A 20,117-nucleotide genomic window follows, 5' to 3' on the forward strand; every position below is an offset into this window, starting at 1 on the left:
ATTGGAAATACATTGTTTTTCATCAAAAGTGAAATCCACGTATCAGTGTGATTTGCCCTTACTATGCTATCAAGAATTATGCTAGTTGTTCTACAACTTAGAGCAAAACACCACAAGAAATCACATTATTCTATTTAGCGTCTATATATGAACAGTTCAAAATTATTAATTTATCAATAATGCTGACAACAGACACGGTAGCTTTATAGAGAGAGGAGAAAACACTCAGAAAAGCTGGTGACTATTAAGGTTGTCTGCCTTTTGAAAAATCACTGACATAAAAATATTATTAGTTCACAAGTTTGCTAGTTTTTAGTCATTTGCGGCCAAAATTATCCCCTCCCACTATTTTATCATATTTACAAAGACAAATTACCATTCAACAGCCATTACTTCAACAGCTTCATCCCCATGTCTTGACAGTCTTTTGTGTCCTTCAGCCACTACGGTACACAACAAACCTGGCAGCATGCTGGCTAGTAGCCATTCATCAGATTTAACAGACCAGACTGTAAGGTAGAAATAATACTGGGAATTCAAACACTAATGACAGTCATGCAAAAATATTTACTCCAAAAGCTCTGTGATATATTTTTTTATTCTGGCAAGAATGACATCACCCATTTAAATGCCAGATACTGTTTGTTACTGTGACACACACAAGAAATGCAAGTCGAAATTAATAACTGAGATCCAGGAGTTCCCATTTCAAGCTGATTTTGAGTGCTCGGGTGGTAGGTCATGGTGAGGCAACCAGAGCTGTGCTGAAAACAGCTATTTGCCATGACTCAGAAAAGCAAAATGTGAGAAGTGAGATCCCTCAGTCCAGTTCATCGACAGTGTTACACTGGTACCAGTGCACTGTATGTCTGTGCACCACTCGTGGGACTGGGATTTGTAGCTAATGCAGGTTATCCCAGGTTATTCCCTGTCCATATGAAATGACAAAACTTAGAAAAGCAGAATCAGTTTTCAAGTTTTCAGCCATTGTTATGGAGGGTGAAGTGTGGGGAGTTCCTGAAAGGAGAAACTTTGGACGGGCAACAAACATAGAAGAAAAATGCATTTGTTACCCAATACAGGGATATATCTGAATTAAATAAAAGTAATAAGGGACTTTAAAAATGGATGAAGTTCTGAGCTCAAAATATGTTTGTCTTCTCACTCTTGAATTTTTTGTACTTCTTAACCTCTGCTGTGAAGAAAATGGGTAACAAAAGCATTTCACAGCTCCAGTTGAGGGTGATGTAGAATAAAATTGAGGTATACATGAAGATAACTATTCTATGGCTTAATTTAATGGTTTAGTTAAATCATTCTATGGTTTAAACTTCCATTGGTAAGTAAACAATGGATCTAATTTATACTAGTTTAAAACTATAGCTCAGTATAATAAAACAAGATTAAACTGGGAAGTCAAATGTCCTAGTTTATAGGATAAATATATCACAAAATGTAGCTTAAAATATTTTCATTATGTAATGTATAAAATGGCCAGTTAAAGCTCCAAGTACTGAAATCCAAGGCCAAACTCTTATTGATGTTAAGTATTTTTAATCAGGATTATTTTAATAGAACACAATTGAAGACTTTTGTTCCAGAGCTCATTACTTCTCAGGCTTTTCTCTAACACCACAAGTATTCTTTAGGCACAAGGGACAGCTAGCTCTCAGCTTTTAATGTTAATTATGGTAATCTCCATAGACATCATCACTTCATCTCTTAATTCATAACATGGGCCTAAAGTATCAGTTCAGCTTTCTACTACAGTAGCATAGTTCACTGCACCCTAGGGGCTTTTTGTGATAGTTTTCTCTTTAAAGCTTTTTTCTTCTTTTTATAATTCAGTAATAAAAAAATAGACTTCAGAATTACACTTAAAACAGAAGATATTTATTTTGTGAATTAATTAAAATTGATAAATCAAAAGATAAATTAAAGAGTAAAATAAATAAATAAATAAATAAAAATTCTCTCTCGTGTATTTTTTTCCAGTAGTATAATTAAAAGGAATTTCTGACTTCCTACTTAATATAGATGGATATTATTTATTAATACAGGCTAGGGATGGGATACAGGATCAAGATTAAGACACCTAGCCCTGGTTATCTACAAATGGGTGTCTCTAAGCACAGCAATGCTCAACAAATTTCCTAAGGACAGCTTCCCACTGACATCCGAGACATTCTATAGCATCTGGAACATCTGGATGGGGCTCACAGATATTGCCAACAAGCCATAAGAAACTGTGTTCTTGTAGTGCAGCAGTTGGAGGCAAAACAGTAAATTCCAGAGCATTTCAAAGGACACTAGACATCAATATTCAAGCAACCAGACACTATGTTGAATTTCTTATTACAAATCAATAAAGATCTCATCAGCCTCATCAGTCAAGTTTAGAGACCAGTTTGATTCTTCAGTGCACTCTAAAGTAGACAGCTTGTTGCCAGTGAGTTGAATTCCTGTATATAAACATAAGAATGTAGCCATTTTTATCTCAAACTGAGTTAATCACTCAGTTCATCAAACAGATGTCTTTAAATATATATTTACATTCATCAATCCCCACAGAGTTCTAACATTCAAATAGCAATAACTGTGCCTCATATAACCAAATAAGTTAACAGAAATTACATTCTTTGCCTTTTCCAGTGATTACAATGCAAAAATATACTCGACCAGCTTCTTGTTTTCCACTGCAATTAAAGATGTCTATTGATCAACTAAATGTTCATTTTCTTCACAGGAGAATTACTACAGACAAAAGAAAACCCAGTGTTCATCTGAAGAATACTGCTTTAGTGCCTCCAAAGGTAAACATGAAGCATCTGGATTTTGCCCTGGATCATTCCTCATCCACTCACCCATCTACACTAACATTTTAGTCCAAATCAAGAGCACACATTTTATGTGACTCTTGGGATCATCCCCAATTAACACTGACTTAGGTTATAACTTACATTACTATGGAACACTACATCATAAATTAAGTTTAACTTGCAATCACCAAGAAACAAACAAACAAAAACAGTGAAAACAAGGGTTTATTTTATCTTTTCTTTTGCCTTATGGAAAAAAATTAGGCACATAAACACTGATGATTGCAACAGATCAAGTTCACAACTTCTTGGATTATATCCAGTTACAAGAACATCCCACTCACTCCATAAACAAAAAATATTAATATTTCATGGCCTTAATATTTAAGTGCAAAAAAAGCTACTATAAAAACTGTACCTCAAAATATTGTTTTCAGGAGCCACGGCTACTCTAATGTAGTGACTCCCCCGTTACAGTCCTCTACATTTAAAGATGATTGTATATTTTCCTCCAAAATGTTTAGCAGCTGTAGCAATACTTCAGTTAGAGATTAGCTGTCATTGTGGTCTGAGGAATTCACTTCCAGGATGCAGTTTAGCTACATGTAACATGCAAAACATGTAAAAAACCCCAATTTGTTAGATTTAGGAGATCCAACCCACCAAAAGTACCTTCTATTGATACAATTATAGTTTTGAAGGCAGTAAATTTGAAACACATATTATTAAAAATTAGACATCACAGATGGCATCAAAGTATATGTACTAAAATGAAGAGGCGGTGATCATACATCACATTTGAATTAATATGCAATAACTACTGGGAACTCACTACCTATCAGGGGTGGATTTGAAAGTCTAAAATTAGTCTGAAAATAGAAAACTAGAACTAGATGGCTTTTCGTCTCAGTGATATTGATTCTCATAGCACCTAATTATGCCATCAAGCATCACTGTCTCTAACATATTATTTAAGGATTTTTTCATTTCAAGTGTCACTCCTTCTCTTGCTCTTAAGCAACACCTTTTTTCTGAGAATTGAAGGGATTTTTATATAAATAATAAGGTATGTAGCACCTATGAACTATGACGTTTCAGCTTTCACAGATGGAGCTGAAACTGAGCTAACATGCCACATCTACAAATTCTCTGAAGTCATCATCTCCCAGAAAAGATTACAGTAACTCTAATTTGGTTTGGAAAATTACTGTGTCCCAAGGGAACTCTCCTGCAATTTGAAGGCATCTTATTGCACTAGTATCTAACACAAAAGAGAAAGAGACTGTTATTTCTTCCTGAATCAGATTTTGGTGATATGTACCATTGTATGTCCAATGTAGATTAATGCTACAGTGATTATCAGTCGTGACTCTGTAGCTGTGGGCAGACTCCATTTCACACTTAAAAAAACCCTTCATTTAAATCCTGCTGTGTTTAAACAACACATCATACAGTCCCCAGCATAAATGACTAACAGAGAGCAAGTTCTCTAAATGTAAGTTTAAACATGAATTCACTGGTTTATGAATGAATACCTCTATACCAAAGAAGAAAAATCTGATTCCTCAGAGTATTGCCATCAGCCTCTGCATGATTCCACGATTTTTTGGCAATGGCAGGAAGCCAGGCTGTTCTCATCCTGCTGCAGCCCATTTAAAGTTTAAGCTCGTTTTATAATGAAGCAAGGTGGTAGGAAGCTCGGAGCAACTGTTTCTAATTGTTGTGATTAGGCAGACGACAAGTAAAATGAGTAGAAGGGTACACACGGGAGGCCATTTTGACAGAGATCAACTTTCCTCTCCAGCTAATTTGCACATGACAATCCTATTAACCAGAGCAAAATAGAAAAGGGGCTCACATCAGAAGTTTTCACTGATAAATGACTTCTTTCCAGCTGCCATCATTGTGTAAAGATCCTACAGCTAGTGACAGGGCTCAGAATTTGTGCTCCTAAAGCTCCCTGTGGCACTGCTGCCTCCGTTACAGCATGCAAAAAAGTAACCTTAGCTAGAAAACCATGATGATCATACACTCCACTTTTAAAGATACAGGCAGAGGGACCGGCTCCTTCCTTCTGTTTTGGAGGGGGGGTTGTGCTTTTTTGTCTTTTTATCTTTGGTGATATTAATCTCCATTATTATATTCTCTCTGAACCAATAAATCCATTACAAAATAAAGGCATTTTCATCAGCTCCCTTCAGCTGCTTTGCCAAAAAAAACCCCTTAATTAGCCAGTATTTCTGTGCTACTTTGCTATAACCATTAGAAGGGTGAATCTGCCCCCAGCTGCTAATGATGAAAAAGTAATTTAAGGCTGCATATCTTCAAAGTATTAAAAATAATTATGCAACAGGACTGTTATGGGGTATGCTCACTTAACATAGCACAAAGAAATGAGATAAGAATTACTGAAGAAGAATATAAGGTTGCTTTGCAATGAAGGTGTGTGTGTGTGAGAGAGGGGAACAGAAGAAGAGATCCTCATCTGGGAAAGACTACACAACTCAGAAAATTTTCTCCAGATATTCTTCAGTGAATCTGTGCTTTTTACCTAATCTTAGACATGTACAGTCATGCAGATAAGGCAGTATTAAATGGATCACTGCTGCCTCTACAAGGGAAGATAAGTTAGCCTTTGGTGCTTAGATATTCATTTTCTGACAGCTGTTCTATCTCACAAACTTCCTCTGCCAAGCAAAGATTATTTGGGATTGACAAATTTGTGCTTTGGAATAAACAAGATCTTTTCTCTGATAGGGTGTTGGAAATGGATGCTTAAGATACAGATAACAATTGTCTGTCAGGCATATTATGTAGGTTGAGGGGGTTTCAGGGAAAAGGTTCCAAGCCACACAAATACCTACATATGCCTAACAGTGTTTATGAACCTGTACTATTCCAAAAGATACCAAGAGGAGGAAAACTTTCCCTCATACACCGCAACTTTCATGAGAAAAGGACAACTCTGCTTTCTACCCTGTAGGAGGGTGGAGACAAAAGAGTAAAAAGAGGAGGCAAGATGGTCAGGTTTGGGTAGCTGAAAGTAATCTGGAGAAATGCACACAAATCAATACTTAGATTTAATGAAACTATGAGGTGGTTTGATTTCTTCAAAAAAAATTCATATCCCTTTGTCATCACTAACTGCTCTGGAACCAACACCAAATGCACATGGCATATCAGAGCTAGCAGCACTCGTGCATCTATTAACCATCAACAAACTTGCTATCGTACCTATGACTGGAGATGAGGAAAAAGTTACAAATGTTCCCGAGTTCTTGGTGCCATATTGTTAACCACCAGTGTTAAAGCCACTGCTCCAAATACAGCCTGTGCTTTATCTGCAGCCCTAAAGGGTGGGTGCCCTCTTCTCTTCAGGCTTTACTGTCTTCTATTTCAGGGCAGGATGCTTCACTGGTGAAGCAGTGAACTCAAGTGAACACAAAAGAAGTACAAATATTTTAAGACTCGTCTAAGTTTTAGTATTTTTTTAAAATGCATTCACAGAAGTCATCTATAAGAGTTGTCACTAATCACATTTGTTGCTGCACATGAGTGATTAACATAACACTCTAAAGTTCTGGTGCTGGAATATTTTCTTTCTGTTTCCCAGGAGATAGTCTTTAGTAAAGTAGTCCCAAACCAAACACATTACATATATGCATAGTGACAAGTGTATGTGTTCAAGCACTTGAAAATTACAGTTCTTCATAGAGACAGCCATAAATTACCACTAGTCTTTTTCAGATGTGATACAACTTAACAAACTTGTACAGGCTGCAGGGACCCTTGAACTCAGAACTTCTCCTTTTCGTTGTCAAAAGTGACATTTAATTGCAAAGAGGTACTGAATCTTTGTTAACCTTCACTGTTACATACTACCATTAACCACTTCAAAGTTTGCTGACATTATGTCAGTACAGATTTTCTGTTTGAGTACTTGACACCAGCCAAACCCTGTACTTTTCTTTTACCTGGAGTAATGCATAGCTTGATGTCCTGCAATATTAAAATAGAAGTCAGTTGTATGTTTCATCTCATCAGTATGTCCAGATACTTCAATCCAGTGTGCTATTGGGAGGCAGTAAACTCCATCTACTATGTTACTCTGGTTGTAAACACAACTTCGATCATGATGGGGCCCATTACCTAGAAAAGAAGAAAGGACAATTACAGACTGTGTATTTGGAAAATCTTCCAAAAGATGTGCAGGAACTGTGAACTGAGTAGTTAAGGCCAGGAGTGCTGCTTGCTGCCTGTTCAAACTGTATTTCCCATAATATATTATTAACACCTAAAACAGTTATAACAGAAGCGCTGCCACAAAGTGAATGTTCAGCATTAAGATCAATTTTTGCAAATTATAAAATTAAAGATGTGTAAGACTCCCACAGCACCTAAAATTTCAAGAATCATTTATTTTAAGTTCCTCACTTTACGTCTGATAGCATGTCACCTCAGTGTTTCATATTTCAGCTGTGTGACCTCCCTCTGGGCACTCCAGATTGCTCCAACATGGCACAGCAGCATCTCTGTACCTCAGGCTAACCTCTAAGGAAATTGCCAAGCTACAAGAAAGACCTTGAAGAAAGCATGGAGTATAGCCACTCAAGATTAGAAAGGTAAAACTGCAAAGAAAGGTAGGACTGGTGACACTGGAGTTTTTACAAGCTTAAGGATTCAAGAAGAAAAACACAAATGTGAAAAGACATCAAATCCTGAAGAAGAAAAGCTAGTAGGTGGCAGACAGTAACCCGGCAGCAATGACGACCTGTTTCAGGGAGCAGAGAAGGGCAGTACTTCCCCACCTCATTCACAGCTGCCTGGCCAACAAAGTCTCTTTAAGTGTCCTGCCAGGGACAGGATGCACGCTGATACCTAGCCTAGCAGCTTATTAAATCCCACCTGTCTTTTATGTTTGCTAACCAATAAACGATTCCTTTTGTACCCTTCAGATGCACACATTCCCGCTTACAAGGTCTGCTCATACACAGTAGAGTTGCCCAAATTGATCCAGAGAGACATGGTCACATCTGCAATGCTGAGTAATCATGATTACCTTAAATGACTTTGTCTAAAGCAAGAAATTCTTCTTAAAGTTTTCCATTGACACATTCATGGAAATTTTCTAGAGCAAGAACATTTCAGGAGATGTATTAAACCAATTATTAGAAAATAAGACTAATATTTATTATAATATTTATTATTATTATGCCAGTCATACACCTCCCACCTTCCCACTTCCAACTGCTGCTGCTTGCAGTGCATGTCCTTCTGTCATTCGCCAGTTTTACTGTCCATCCTCTTCTCCTCCAGCTTTAATTCTTGGCTCTTTTTCTTCTTCCTTTTCCATCATCTGCCTTCTTAAATGGCAGTAACCTCCTTGTCTTGGAATCTCTTAACCTTCACCACCATTCACTGCCTTAACTAGCCTACATCACAGATGAAAGCAGGGCCAAGAGTAAATTACCATGAGACTTTTGTTTTCTTTTCTCCCTCAAACAGGTTTTGTCGAATCTCATTATGAAAAGCTTCCTTCTCTAATTGTTATTTATCACTGTTGATTTTTCTACACCACTCAATCTCACCCTCCCGCTGTGGCCTACAGTCAAACTAGAATCTCAAAAGGTATGTTTCGCCTGTAATACTTGAGTAAATAATAACTGCTTGCATTAGTAACATTTTTCATGAGAATTGCACAGCTCTTCACTACCCTTTACATTTTATACTAATCTATGAATTAACAATCCTCTTATTGCTCTTACTGAAATACCATGTCTGTGCAACAAAATGTATATTAATATATTTCAACATATATATTAATATGTGTGTATTCATGTGACATTATTTCAGCTAGGAAAGGGAGAGCACTACCATCTCAAATAAATTCTAATTTAGAGAACAGTATGATCATATTGAGCTGTTCAGGAAGCTGAATTCTCAATTTCCCTTGCAAAAGTTATGAAAGAAGGCAATTACCACAAAGAATCTGGATCTCACTATCCAGGCAATATCCAGATGATATGCAAGTGCTTCTTACAACAGTTTGCTTCACAAGATGCATTTAATAAATAAGTTTCAAAAAAAGAGAAAAATGTTGTATCAGTTCACATCATGCTTCTGCTAGCACAGTTTGTCACACAAAACCGTATTTTGGATTCCATAAAAAAAACCCACAACAAAACACAAGAAAACAGTTCCAGAAGTACACCTAGATGACAAGTTTGGAGGAGTAATGTAGAACTCATCAGTAATTGAGAACTGCTGTCAAAGGACTAAAGACTGAGTTGTCTGAAATTTACAAAATAAAAAATACATCAACCAGTGAAACCAACTTTCATTCAAGGTAACTGATCATAAACCATGTCTTAAATAGAAAACAATTAGCATCACTTACATGTTTTGTTATGTATTTGCAGAACATACAGGGCTAGGAAAACAGGCACAGCTTGGGGGATGAGCAGCAACCATTAACTGGCTAATCCTCAGTTGTTTTTTTTTCCATCTCTATCTTTTTAAACCTTTCCTCATGAGTTTCCTCTGTCTGAAGCAGAGTGCATCAGCCTCATGATATGAGGTACATCCAGGTAAAACATGTCTTAGTCTTGTTTTAGCCCCTTTATCTCTGCTGATGGAGCAGGCTCCTTGTGACTCCTTTGTGGAAGTTAAATCACTCTGTCCAACTCAGAAGAATGGGCCCAAGACTTCTCACAAGTACAGGAAGAGTTTGTGCCAAGAACGAAAAAGCTTTCAGAGGCACAGGCAGGATAAAAATCTGGCACAGTAAGTAAAACACTTACTCTCCCCTCCAACACCATGAAAGGCCTTTCTGGATTTGGATCCCTGGAGTATGGGACTTTCCCACACCTATGACAGTGCAGGGTGCTAGCTACAGGCAGCAACCAGCAGCACCAAAGACCACCACTTCCTTGCACCCTCTCTGGTCCACGGCTGTGTGTTTGGTGTGGTTGGTTATTCTGGGAGGAAACAGAGCACCTGACAAAGGCAGTGGAACCAAGCTCAGCAGAATCTGATTCTTCTCAGTGCATCAGAAAAGTGTTGCAGCCTTTTCTAATTTATTACCTTCTGCTCAGGTACCAGAGAGAAAAGAGAGAGGCCAGTACAGAGAAGTGCTGAGTCTACATGCATGCAGAGTCTGGTCACGCCTGCTCATGCCTGAAGCTGCTCACACCACACAAACTTCCTATTGCCCTTATTTCCCCCACAAGTCCCAGTTATCTGCAGTATCTGAAATGCTACCGCACCATTGGCTCTTCTAAGAGACTTCCTAAGAGGTCAGACTCAGAAGCCCTTTGCCACAGAAACTCAGCTTTATTACTTACTTCTCAAATGCATAAAGCATTTCACAAAATAAGTTACCAAAACTGAAGGCCTAGCACTGAAGTTTTAGTTCTATCTACAAGCTGGGAAGGCTATTCTGGCTACTGGGCAATGATGGCTGTTGGGATACCTCTTTGGCACAGAAAATATCCAGGGTTGACTTTGCTGCAACCCAATGTGCTTCCAGGACCAAAAGTGCATGTCACATCTTTACCAGCACCAAAGTGTGCACCACTGGCCAGTGTCATGCATGTACCACTCATGAAGAGATTGAATGGTCAGAGGACTTCACATCCCTGTTACAAGCTAGGTGCTCTAGACTTCATTAGAAGGCAAACAGTTTGAACTACACTGGTGATCAGCACAAGTACATACTGCAGAATTCCTAGAGGAGCTGCAAGGCAAATTCTCACCAAAAGGAACCCTTTGGTGCATAAACTGTTCATGTAAATACATCTGTCCCCTTACACTGTCTTAGTCTCCCCAAGCTTACCCAAACTTGTATGAAGACTTCAAGATATTTTTAATAAATCTCCCATGACTCCATCAGCCTCCAGAGTGGGAATTCACCACAACTCCCATTTAAACACCCTGCTCAAACACAGCAGCCGTGCACCTCCTCACCAGCATCTGCAAGGCAACAAGAGTACCAATCTCAGAACTCACACATTCCTCACAGCACACACCACCAGATCACTACTCCCAAGTACTTTTAATATGAGAAAAACAATTATTTGGGTGAAATATATTATTTTTTATATAATCAAGAAAATATTGTGCAGCCTCAAAGATCTGGGAGACTTTAACAGCATTTCAACTTCTCTGTTCCTAGAGCCAGTGGTAAAAATCCCATCTGCTTTCCACTCGCCTGCTCATCTTTGCAGCAAACAAGCACAAATGCCCTCTGAGAAAGGCCACATTAGGAAACACATTTTTACAGCCCAAACCACTTCTACATTAGTGGTTTTCTTCATATTTTTATTCATATTGCTCCAAGTGACAAAACATTTATTTAATTATTTATTTTGGAGAGGGAAATATACAATCACTTGAAAACACATAAAATTCAACCATAAAAAGGGTAAGCTAAGTATCTGAACAGTACTGCTCCTCCTGTTAATTGATCATGTGGATGTACCTAATTAAAGAACAAAAGAAACTTGGAAGAGTTTATGAGAAGATCCAGGTCCTAGTTTAACTGATAGGGTAAAATGCTCATTCCTCCAATAAGGTCCAAAATTATTTTACTTAAATTCTGTCTTTGTGACTCTTCACAGCAAAAATGCTTATCTGAAAGGGAAATGTAAAAATAATTTTCTATGAATTAAATTATAAAGTTTCTTACTGCTTTTGCATTCCACTTGTTCTCTCTACTGTGGATAGTTGTGCAGTGGAATCCACTGATGTAGGTAAGGAGCTGCTGGAGAACGACACAACCAGCAGCCCCAGCTACAGCTCAAGCCTCACATGGGGCTCTCAAAATCTGCACGACTGCACAAATGGTTCCTGGTTTAATGCATGTGAAGGAGGATTAAAGTGGCACATGAACACATCTAGCTGTACAAAAAAACAAGCAAAAAATTAAAACCAAAGATATGCATATAACTGGAGATAAATTGTGCTGGCAAAAGACAGAAACAAGAACAAAACAAAGGAAAAACAAGTGAAAATACAGTAAGAAAAAGATGTCCAAAGGTCAGGGACTGGAGGAAGATAAGCAGGGACCAGAAGAGGATCTTCTGAAATTTGAGCTAACCACATGCAGTGACAGAATACAAAGAAAAACCTCCAGGTATTGTCTTATTACAGCTGTACTGCAGGAATGAAAAAAGTATGATCCTACAGTCTGCTAACAGCACGGACTCATCTTTACACAGAGAACAACTGCACACAGACTGCATTATGTTCTAGAAGAGTCACACTGGTGAAATTATCAGGTTGATCTTAAAAGATACTGAGCAAAATCTGAGTCAATGAAATCTCTCAGCACCATTAAGTGTAGTGAACAAAAAAAATGAAATTGAATGAATGAAAAAGTAAGATTGCCTCTTCCACTGTTAATGCAGAGCTCTTTGTAGCAAAACCACTTGGTGTGCTGCTCAGCCACAGCTCTCCCAGCTGCTGGCTTGTTCAATGCCTTGCTGGAAGTTTCAATTTATTCCTGTTTTTTTACTGTGTGAGAGGAAGGTATATAGAATCTCCAAGGCACAGCAGCAGCTGTAGTGGTGCTGTGTAGCTCATGCTTGCCTTAGCCAGACCCTATGCCAAGACCTACAGCTTCCAAACCTCCAAACCCCAGCAAGGTCAGCACATTTCTCAGATCACTGCTATCTTTGAAGGTTACTTAGATGATCTTTGATATGCCCATTAGCTTCAATGGCAATGAACACATCCAAACAGCAAGCAGCCAGGCAACTGTCGCATCACCTACTTACAACTTCGTAAGAACAAAGACTTACTCTTATAATCTTGGGCATAAATTTTGCAGGCTTCACACAACAAGTCAAAATTTTAAGTATGCTTAAATATAATAAGCAATGACATTTGAAACATTAAATGAGGTCCTTTAATAAAGTGAATTAACATCTTGAGTTCATGCATAGAAATTCTCCTGGAAGAGTTTAATAACATCATAAGCACTATGAACACTGGGGGCAGAGGAATGAGGAGAATTTGGGGAATATAATATTTATTTAAAAAACAAATAGTAATAGAACAACAGGAAATAAAGGGAAACACACAGGAAAAATCTCAGAAATTAAGGATTTAAAAGATTATGTATTTGCTAGCTTCCATATTTTTCATACCAACATTACAATGAAAAAAAAACCTCAAGTCCAATTTTGGATGCAATTCTGAGTTATATGAATGTGCTACTGCACGGTGTCACTATCAGACATTACTCTAATTGGACTTCCATCACTAAACTTACAATATTCTAATTTACTTTACACCTTTACACCTGATTGTGTCATGAAAGTCTCCCTGCTGCCTAACTGAATGACATTCAATTTCTGATGTCTTGAAATAAGATCTGTTTCAATCCCACCAAGGCTGAATGGCTATCGATTGTTAAAAAAGAGAAATGGGAGGCTGCCTGTCTTGCTGGAACTGAGCTATGTCAGGTATTCTGGCAGTTTGAGTCTGTCACAGCGTCTTAGACTGGAGATACACCTTTACAAAATCATAGTTAAGCCCCTGATTAGCTGCCTTTTGTTTTCACACCCCTAATAAATATTGCCAAACAACACATTTTAAGTATTTATGTCATGTACTAATCCTTACTTATATGCTTAATAAAAATATACTTATTCTGCTTTTTAGTGCTACTTTTTCTGTTCTACATAAACTGTCTTCCCTTTAGATTCTGAAAACTGTAGGTGAATTTCTTGTATTACATAAATACTTACTATAAGACAAAATTATTGACTTGACAGTTAGTTCACTATGCTTTCTTCATGACTGGTTTAATTTTCAGAAATATTTTCTTGCATTTGCCATCCTAAGAGGTGTCAAAAAAGCAGACCATTTTTATCATACAGCACATTTATCTCCTACAAGATTTAAAGAAGACTGTTTCAACATCCCATTTGGTAGGGCAGGTATCTGTAAAACCAGTGAAACAAGTTTTAAATCTATTAAAATCCAGGCTGAATTCAAGATTTTTTTAGTCTATTAGCCTACCCCTAAGAAAGTCTTTTTATGGATTATTTTTTTTTAATTATGCTACAATTAGAACTAAATGGTGTAGAAGAAAGCCCTCCTCAGCACTTAACGCCGATAATCAACAAGACTTTTTAAATCAGAGATGATAAAATAAGATTTTTCAAAGGCAGCTTTCAAAAACGTGGGGGTTTTTTCCCTCTCTAGGTCTGCTTAGGCATCCTAGGTGTTTCTTACTGGCAGCTACTGTACCAAGGATTTTAGCCAAATGCCCACTCTAATGATGAAGAGTAAACCAGAGAAATGCAACTAAAAAGGAATTCAGCTCATATGAAGAGGTTCTTCTCAGACAGATGGTGGAAATAAGGAAATGCAGATCATAGAACAATGGCTTATAGCAACAAAATGTATAATGTAATACAGTCTTCCTAGCTGCTTTGATACTTTCCGTGGTATTGTAGTGCATATTACTGATGGTCACGTTATTATTGATTGCCACTTTTTAACAGACAAGACTACAGTCTACATCAACATAGTAACCAGGGCAAAGCATTAACCAAAGTATCATCCCAATTACTTTTCACTTCCCTGTGCTTTTTGCCACTGAAAACAAATTCTCAACTGGTATTGCATCCTGCTGTAACTTGGAAATGAGGGCAGGGAGCAAGGTGGGGAATGGGAAATAAATAATTTGCATAACAATGCATTTAGCTTAATTTTACCATTAGAACCACACGTGCTTTAATTTGGCTCTCACAGCAGTCAGAGCCAACCCCTGACTCCCTGCAGGTAGGAAATGACACATACCTGCCAAATCCAGAGGAATATATGTGTACATCTTTATTTTTATTCTTTTAATTTTGCAGTTCCATGGGCAACTCTCCATTGCTTTAGTAATCTCCACTAGTTTGCTGGTTAATGCTGACATTCAGATAGGAAATAATGAAAAACTTGGTACCAATTATACCATAGTCCATGTTAAGAATATGCCTTGAGGGGGTAGAAAACAAACCACCAGGAGCTACTGCACTTTGTAAGCAAAAGCTTCTCTCCACTCATTAGAGGTAGAGTAGTACATTTCAAAGTTATCCACTTTTACTCATAGTTTCTTCACGTTTGAAGGCTATTAAGGCACTTAACATAGTCCAGGAAAGCCACAGCCCTGCACAAACAAAACACATATTAGGCCCAATTATTCAACTATCGTTATCTAACTGTGCTTTATTTTCTTTCATAGTCGTTACCTAATTCAGAACAAGACTAGGACGGAGGAAACAAATAAAAGCTTGTTATATTATTATAAAAGATTATTTTCAAAGTCGTAACAGATTACACTAAATCCTGATGAAATGCGTAGCAAGTTGCAAGTAACCAGGCAGTCACTGGCTGTACACAGGTAAAACGGCGACACCCAGTGGGAAGAATACTACATAAACCCCCTCCTTTAAAGGAAGTAGGAAGAAATTCTATCCTCTCCAGGTTTGTTTTTGGTTTTTTAACAATAAAACTACTCTCTAATTTGGGGATCTGTAGATTAACTTTGGGAAAGAATGGAGAAGCATCTCTGTTACAGAAAAATAATGTTGCATCCAACTGTACTCAGCTTCAAAGACTTTTTATGCTGCTTTATCCTTGCTACAGCTTAGCCCCAAATGTATTTTATTATGTCCCAGGCTCTCCGTAACATCCCATACAGCCTTTAAAGAATTTCCTGCATTAAAATAAGAAATTATACCCATTTTGTTCCATAGAGGTGAGGCCAAGTGAGAATTTTTTAGGCTCCAACACACTGGCATTTTAAAAATGAAATTTTAGCATTCTTTACAATCAATGTTTTCAGTCAAGTGCTCAACCCTTGAAAGCTATAAAAAAGTTTTATTTCTAATCTTTCCACTAACTGTGCTACAATATTATGAAAACCTTTATTACTCCATAAATGTACCCGTTTTTTTGAACTACCATCAGAAGTGTGCATTCTCCAGCAGATGGCTTGAACTGTAACTAATGAGCTCACAGGAGCCTGAACTGGAAATGTTGGAAGGCCAACACAGCAAGCCACAGGCTGTGTAACCGAACTGCTGCTAAATTGAACTGTGTCATAGTGTTTGCCTTGGGACCCCAAGAAACCACAGAGAACAGCAGCAGCAGGTAATGCGAACAGGACTTATCCTTTTCTCTCCTCCCTCCTCCCCAGAACTAGAGGTGTGGGTTTTTTTGTAAGGAATAAGACTCTGCTCACCTGTACAATTTACTAGAATGTAGGTTGATCGTGCTTTTTCAGCTTTAACTGGCAATACTGTATTTGTCAAGCTTCAAGCAAGCACCAACTACATCAAACTAATGGTTATGTAGAAATTAATCAAAATTTTGGAATATAAGCTTATAATATTTTTTTCCATTCTCAAAACATAAGGATTCAACAGACTATTCCACCACCTCAAAAGTTCAGGTCATACTCCTCTGTCCTTTAATGAGCATATACGTAGTATAATGCTTACAGTTCATTTAGACCAGAGTAAAGGGGGAAAAAAGGCATAGGTGAGTGTCCAAGCATAAATTCACAAAAAAAAAATCAAGCATAAGTTTAATCTTGTATTTATTTAGATTTGACAGTAAGCACAATATATTTTTACTTTTCAAGCTGAAAGAGAAACATAAATAAACTGAGCTCTGAACAATCTCCATTAAAACAGAAAGACACAGATGTATGTGGGGTAAAAAAAAAAAAAAGTTTTGTTTTTTTTTGTTTTTTTTTTTTCTAATGGGTAGACCTCATCCCAGATTCTAAAGCTCAACATAATCAACCTGTTTTCCACAGATCATGTAGCACAGTTAAAAACTCTTCTGGGTAACAGGCCTTTCATCTGACCTCAGGGCAGCAGGTAAGCAAAGTACCATTCCTAAAAAAGCCCCACTTGAGCCAGAGTGCACACAGATATCACTTGATTTGAGCCAGAACTGCCCCACAGCTTTAACTGACAGGCCTTGGACGTGGCATTGTCCCTCAGGAGCACAAGAGCGTCTCTTCTCCCATCTCATCCTCCTGGAGAGGGCAGCTGGTTCTCTCCAGACACAAGCAAGAAGCCAGCCATCCTGCCGAGGCCAAGCCTTGCCTGAAGGCCTCCTGCCAGACCACCTGACAGAAACCAAAGGTCACAGAACACCGGCACCGGGCTTTGGCACTTCTAGCCCACAGAGAGACCCACGCTTCATCTTTTCGCTTCCTGATTGCATTGGAATGGCTGTATGGATGAACCAAATTTACACTCAAAACATATGATGCAACGTGTATTGCAATATTATTAAAATAATACGCGTTACTAGTGGAATTCTCGCATGAAGCATACTATAAAAAAAAAATGGGGAGTAATTTTCTTAAATATGGCACATTATTTCATGTCCCATGTATGTAAGCTTCTGACATCCATAATGAGACAAGAGTTTCTCTGCTTATAGATGAATGCCTCAACTCATATATTTAGCACAAGTATCATTCTGTACCTTCCCTATCCCTCATGACTATGTCTTCAGGGTGTTCTGTAACTGCTAAGTATCTCCCAAAGCACATTTTAATTCTAGACACATAGGATACCGAAGAGTCAAAGCACAGAGTTTGCCTATCATTAGGAAAAAAAAAAAAAGTAGTTTTGTTTTTTTAAAATAGGTAGCTGTCTTTTCTAAATGTGATTTTTACAAGAACAGATGACAGCCAAAACTTTTGTTGATCTACAGTTGAAAAAAAAAATATTTAAAACAAACAGGATAAAAAAGACTGCAAGATATTGCTTAATTATTGAAGAGAAAAACATCTCTAAGTGCTCTTCATGTAATACAGGGCTTTAGCAAATGTAGCTCTTTCCAGTAAATAACAACTTAGAAAAAAAAAGTTTCTATGAATGACTGATTTCAAAAAAAACTCTGCATTTGGATTATATGCCTGTTTGTTTTCTGTCATTCTACGTAAGCAATAAGCTGAAATCACTGAGCATTCACAATGACAAGAGCACAATTCTACACAGTTTAATCCTAAAACTGCATCAGCAGCACTACTGCCAAAACAGAGTATCTGTATTACACAACAGCCTACATCTTCTAAAAGTGCTCCCAGGTAGGGACAAATATCTTGAGATACCTTCACTTCCAAACTAGACAGTAAGCATCACCTTACAACTGCAGATTCTTTACTGACTGGAACACTCTATTACATCTACATTCTTTGCGGTGAGGGCTTCGTCATACACCGGTATCACTGGCATATTATGTACAACTTGGCACTTTTAAAAGAGACCAAATTCTGCTTCCTTGGACAGATGCAAATATTTTTATTCCATAAATTCACTTTCCCTGCATTTCTGGAAAAGAAAAACATGATTAAAGCCGGTAGAATATACTGTATATTTTAGCTGCTAAATAAAACTATTAATGTTACATGGTGTAAACAGTACTCCATGATGTAAACTTCTGTGAACGTACTATTAACACGCAGTCTTTTATTGCTATAAAGAAAAAAACAAATGCAACAGTTATGACAACATGCATGTTTTAGTCTATATGACAGTGTGGCAGTTTAAAAGCGGGATACATATTCTTAAAATGGGTGAAGAACAACTGCTCTACAATGTGTAATTTTAGTATACAGATTATGGAACTATGGATTATAGAACTACAGATTATAAAACTATTTTATAACTTTAAAAGAACCCTCTCAAATTACCTAGTCATCTGTCTTCCTTTCATCAAGTTCAATCTATTCCTTAGTGACAAGAGTATATTTAGAACTTTATTTGACTCATCATACAATTGCATGAGTGTTCTCTTTTACTTAAGATACTTAAATACACTAGCATAGCATATGGAAAATTACTAAGGTCATTCAACATTTGACAACACAGGAGAAAATCACAGTGGAAATACTACTGCAGCAGCAAGAAGACTGGACAAGCCGTTACAGAACTTTTCTCTATTTTTTTTCCAAACAATTCCAATGGTAAAATTTAGCTGCCTGAAAACGCCAACATGACATTTCAGCTTAGTGATAGAGAGTAACAAACCACACCTTAACGCATAAGCAGGAAATTCGGAGTTCTTTACTTCTGGGCAAAGAAAGAAAACAAAACATCAGGACAATGGATGACTGAAGTATGGGAAAGAGAAAAAAACAAAACAAAACAAAAACCACCAAACCAATAAACTGTTTCAAAGGAGCTTTTACCAACCTAGAAGGGCAGCTTCCTTCTGCATTCACTCTCCTCCACCACATGGCTGAAAAACGCTTTTGTTAAGAGTGCTCATGTCAGGTCAGCACCGCCTACGAGGTTCCCCCTACCTGCAGGCGCTACCTCAGGCCGCCCCTGCGCGGGAGCGGCCCCCGCAGCGCCGGGCGAGCCCGCGGGACGGGGCACCCCTGGCGGCCCCCGGGCGATGCTGCGCGCACCGGGCCAGGGGCGGAGCTGCCGCAGCGGCCAGCTCGGCAAGAGATCCCCCGAGAGAGCTCCCAGCTTTGCCCTGCCCCTGCAGAGCCGCCCCTCCCGGCCGCCCGTCCCGCTCCCCGCGGCCTCCCCGCAGCCCAGGGCGCGGCGGCCGCGGCCGAGCGCGGAGCCCCCACGCACCGCCCAAAGGCCGCCCCGCGCTCCATCCGGGGCGGGCGGCGAAAAGGCGGCGGCCCCGCCCAGCTCGGCGCCTCGGCCTGGAAGCGTTACCTTCCCAGAGGCAGCGGCCGCCCTGCCGCCGGAGGAACTTGTACCAGAAGGAGCCGGCGGCCTCCTCGTCCGGCAGCGCCACCTCCGCCAGCCACAGCGCCGGCTCCTGCGCGGGCAGCGGGGCGCTGGGCCGCGCCGGCTTCATGGGCACGGCGCGCTGCGGGTCCCACTGGCCCAGCTCCGGCCGCGAGCCGGCCACCAGGAGCTCGCCGCCGCCCTCCGCCGCGCGGGCCGGCAGCACCAGGCCGAAACGGAACAGCATGGCGGGCAGCGGCGCCGCTCTGCCGATCCTGGGGGCCGCGGGCCGCGCTGCCGCCGGGGCCGCGCTTCCGGCGGGGGAGGGGCGGGACGCCGGGAGCGGGCCCCGTGCCGGCCCCGGCCCCGGCCCCGGCCCCGGCCCCCGCCCCGCCCGCGCACTTCAGTTCGCGGGGTGGGTGATCAGTGTCCGAGCCGGGGCGGCTGGCGGGGAGCTCCGGCAGGGCTCTCCCCGTGCAGTGTTTTAGGGTGCTTGCCTGCCCGCAGGCGGGTAACTGAGGAGTCTTCCTCGCCAAACTACCCGTGGGAGCTAAAACAGCTAACCCGGCTAATATAACCA

The 20,117-nt window shown here is 39.5% G+C and overlaps 1 protein-coding gene and 1 long non-coding RNA gene across 4 annotated transcripts in view; both read right to left on the minus strand.

Moving 5' to 3' along the window:
• Nucleotides 1-19,836, minus strand: part of EPM2A (EPM2A glucan phosphatase, laforin) — a 37,446-nt gene extending 17,610 nt beyond the window's left edge. The window contains exons 1-3 of one of the 3 annotated variants that reach the window (XM_051614166.1): nt 19,040-19,425; nt 10,654-10,790; nt 6,794-6,968 (exon numbers count right to left, since the gene is read on the minus strand). In XM_051614166.1, coding sequence (XP_051470126.1) covers nt 6,794-6,855 — 62 coding nt within the window. In that variant the 5' untranslated portion in view covers nt 6,856-6,968; nt 10,654-10,790; nt 19,040-19,425. Of the gene's footprint in view, nt 1-6,793; nt 6,969-10,653; nt 10,791-19,039; nt 19,426-19,522 lie in introns of those variants that run through there. The other 2 variants (XM_051614164.1, XM_051614165.1) reach the window with 2 other exon arrangements.
• Nucleotides 16,555-19,033, minus strand: LOC127382477 (uncharacterized). Its single transcript, XR_007888967.1, has 2 exons — nt 17,987-19,033; nt 16,555-17,065 (listed from the first exon to the last, which is right to left on the minus strand). It is a non-coding gene; the product is annotated as an uncharacterized LOC127382477 (long non-coding RNA).
• Nucleotides 19,837-20,117: the final 281 nt, after the last annotated feature.

The sequence above is a fragment of the Apus apus genome, chromosome 3, assembly GCF_020740795.1.
Source record: "Apus apus isolate bApuApu2 chromosome 3, bApuApu2.pri.cur, whole genome shotgun sequence".
Lineage (NCBI taxonomy): Eukaryota > Metazoa > Chordata > Aves > Apodiformes > Apodidae > Apus > Apus apus.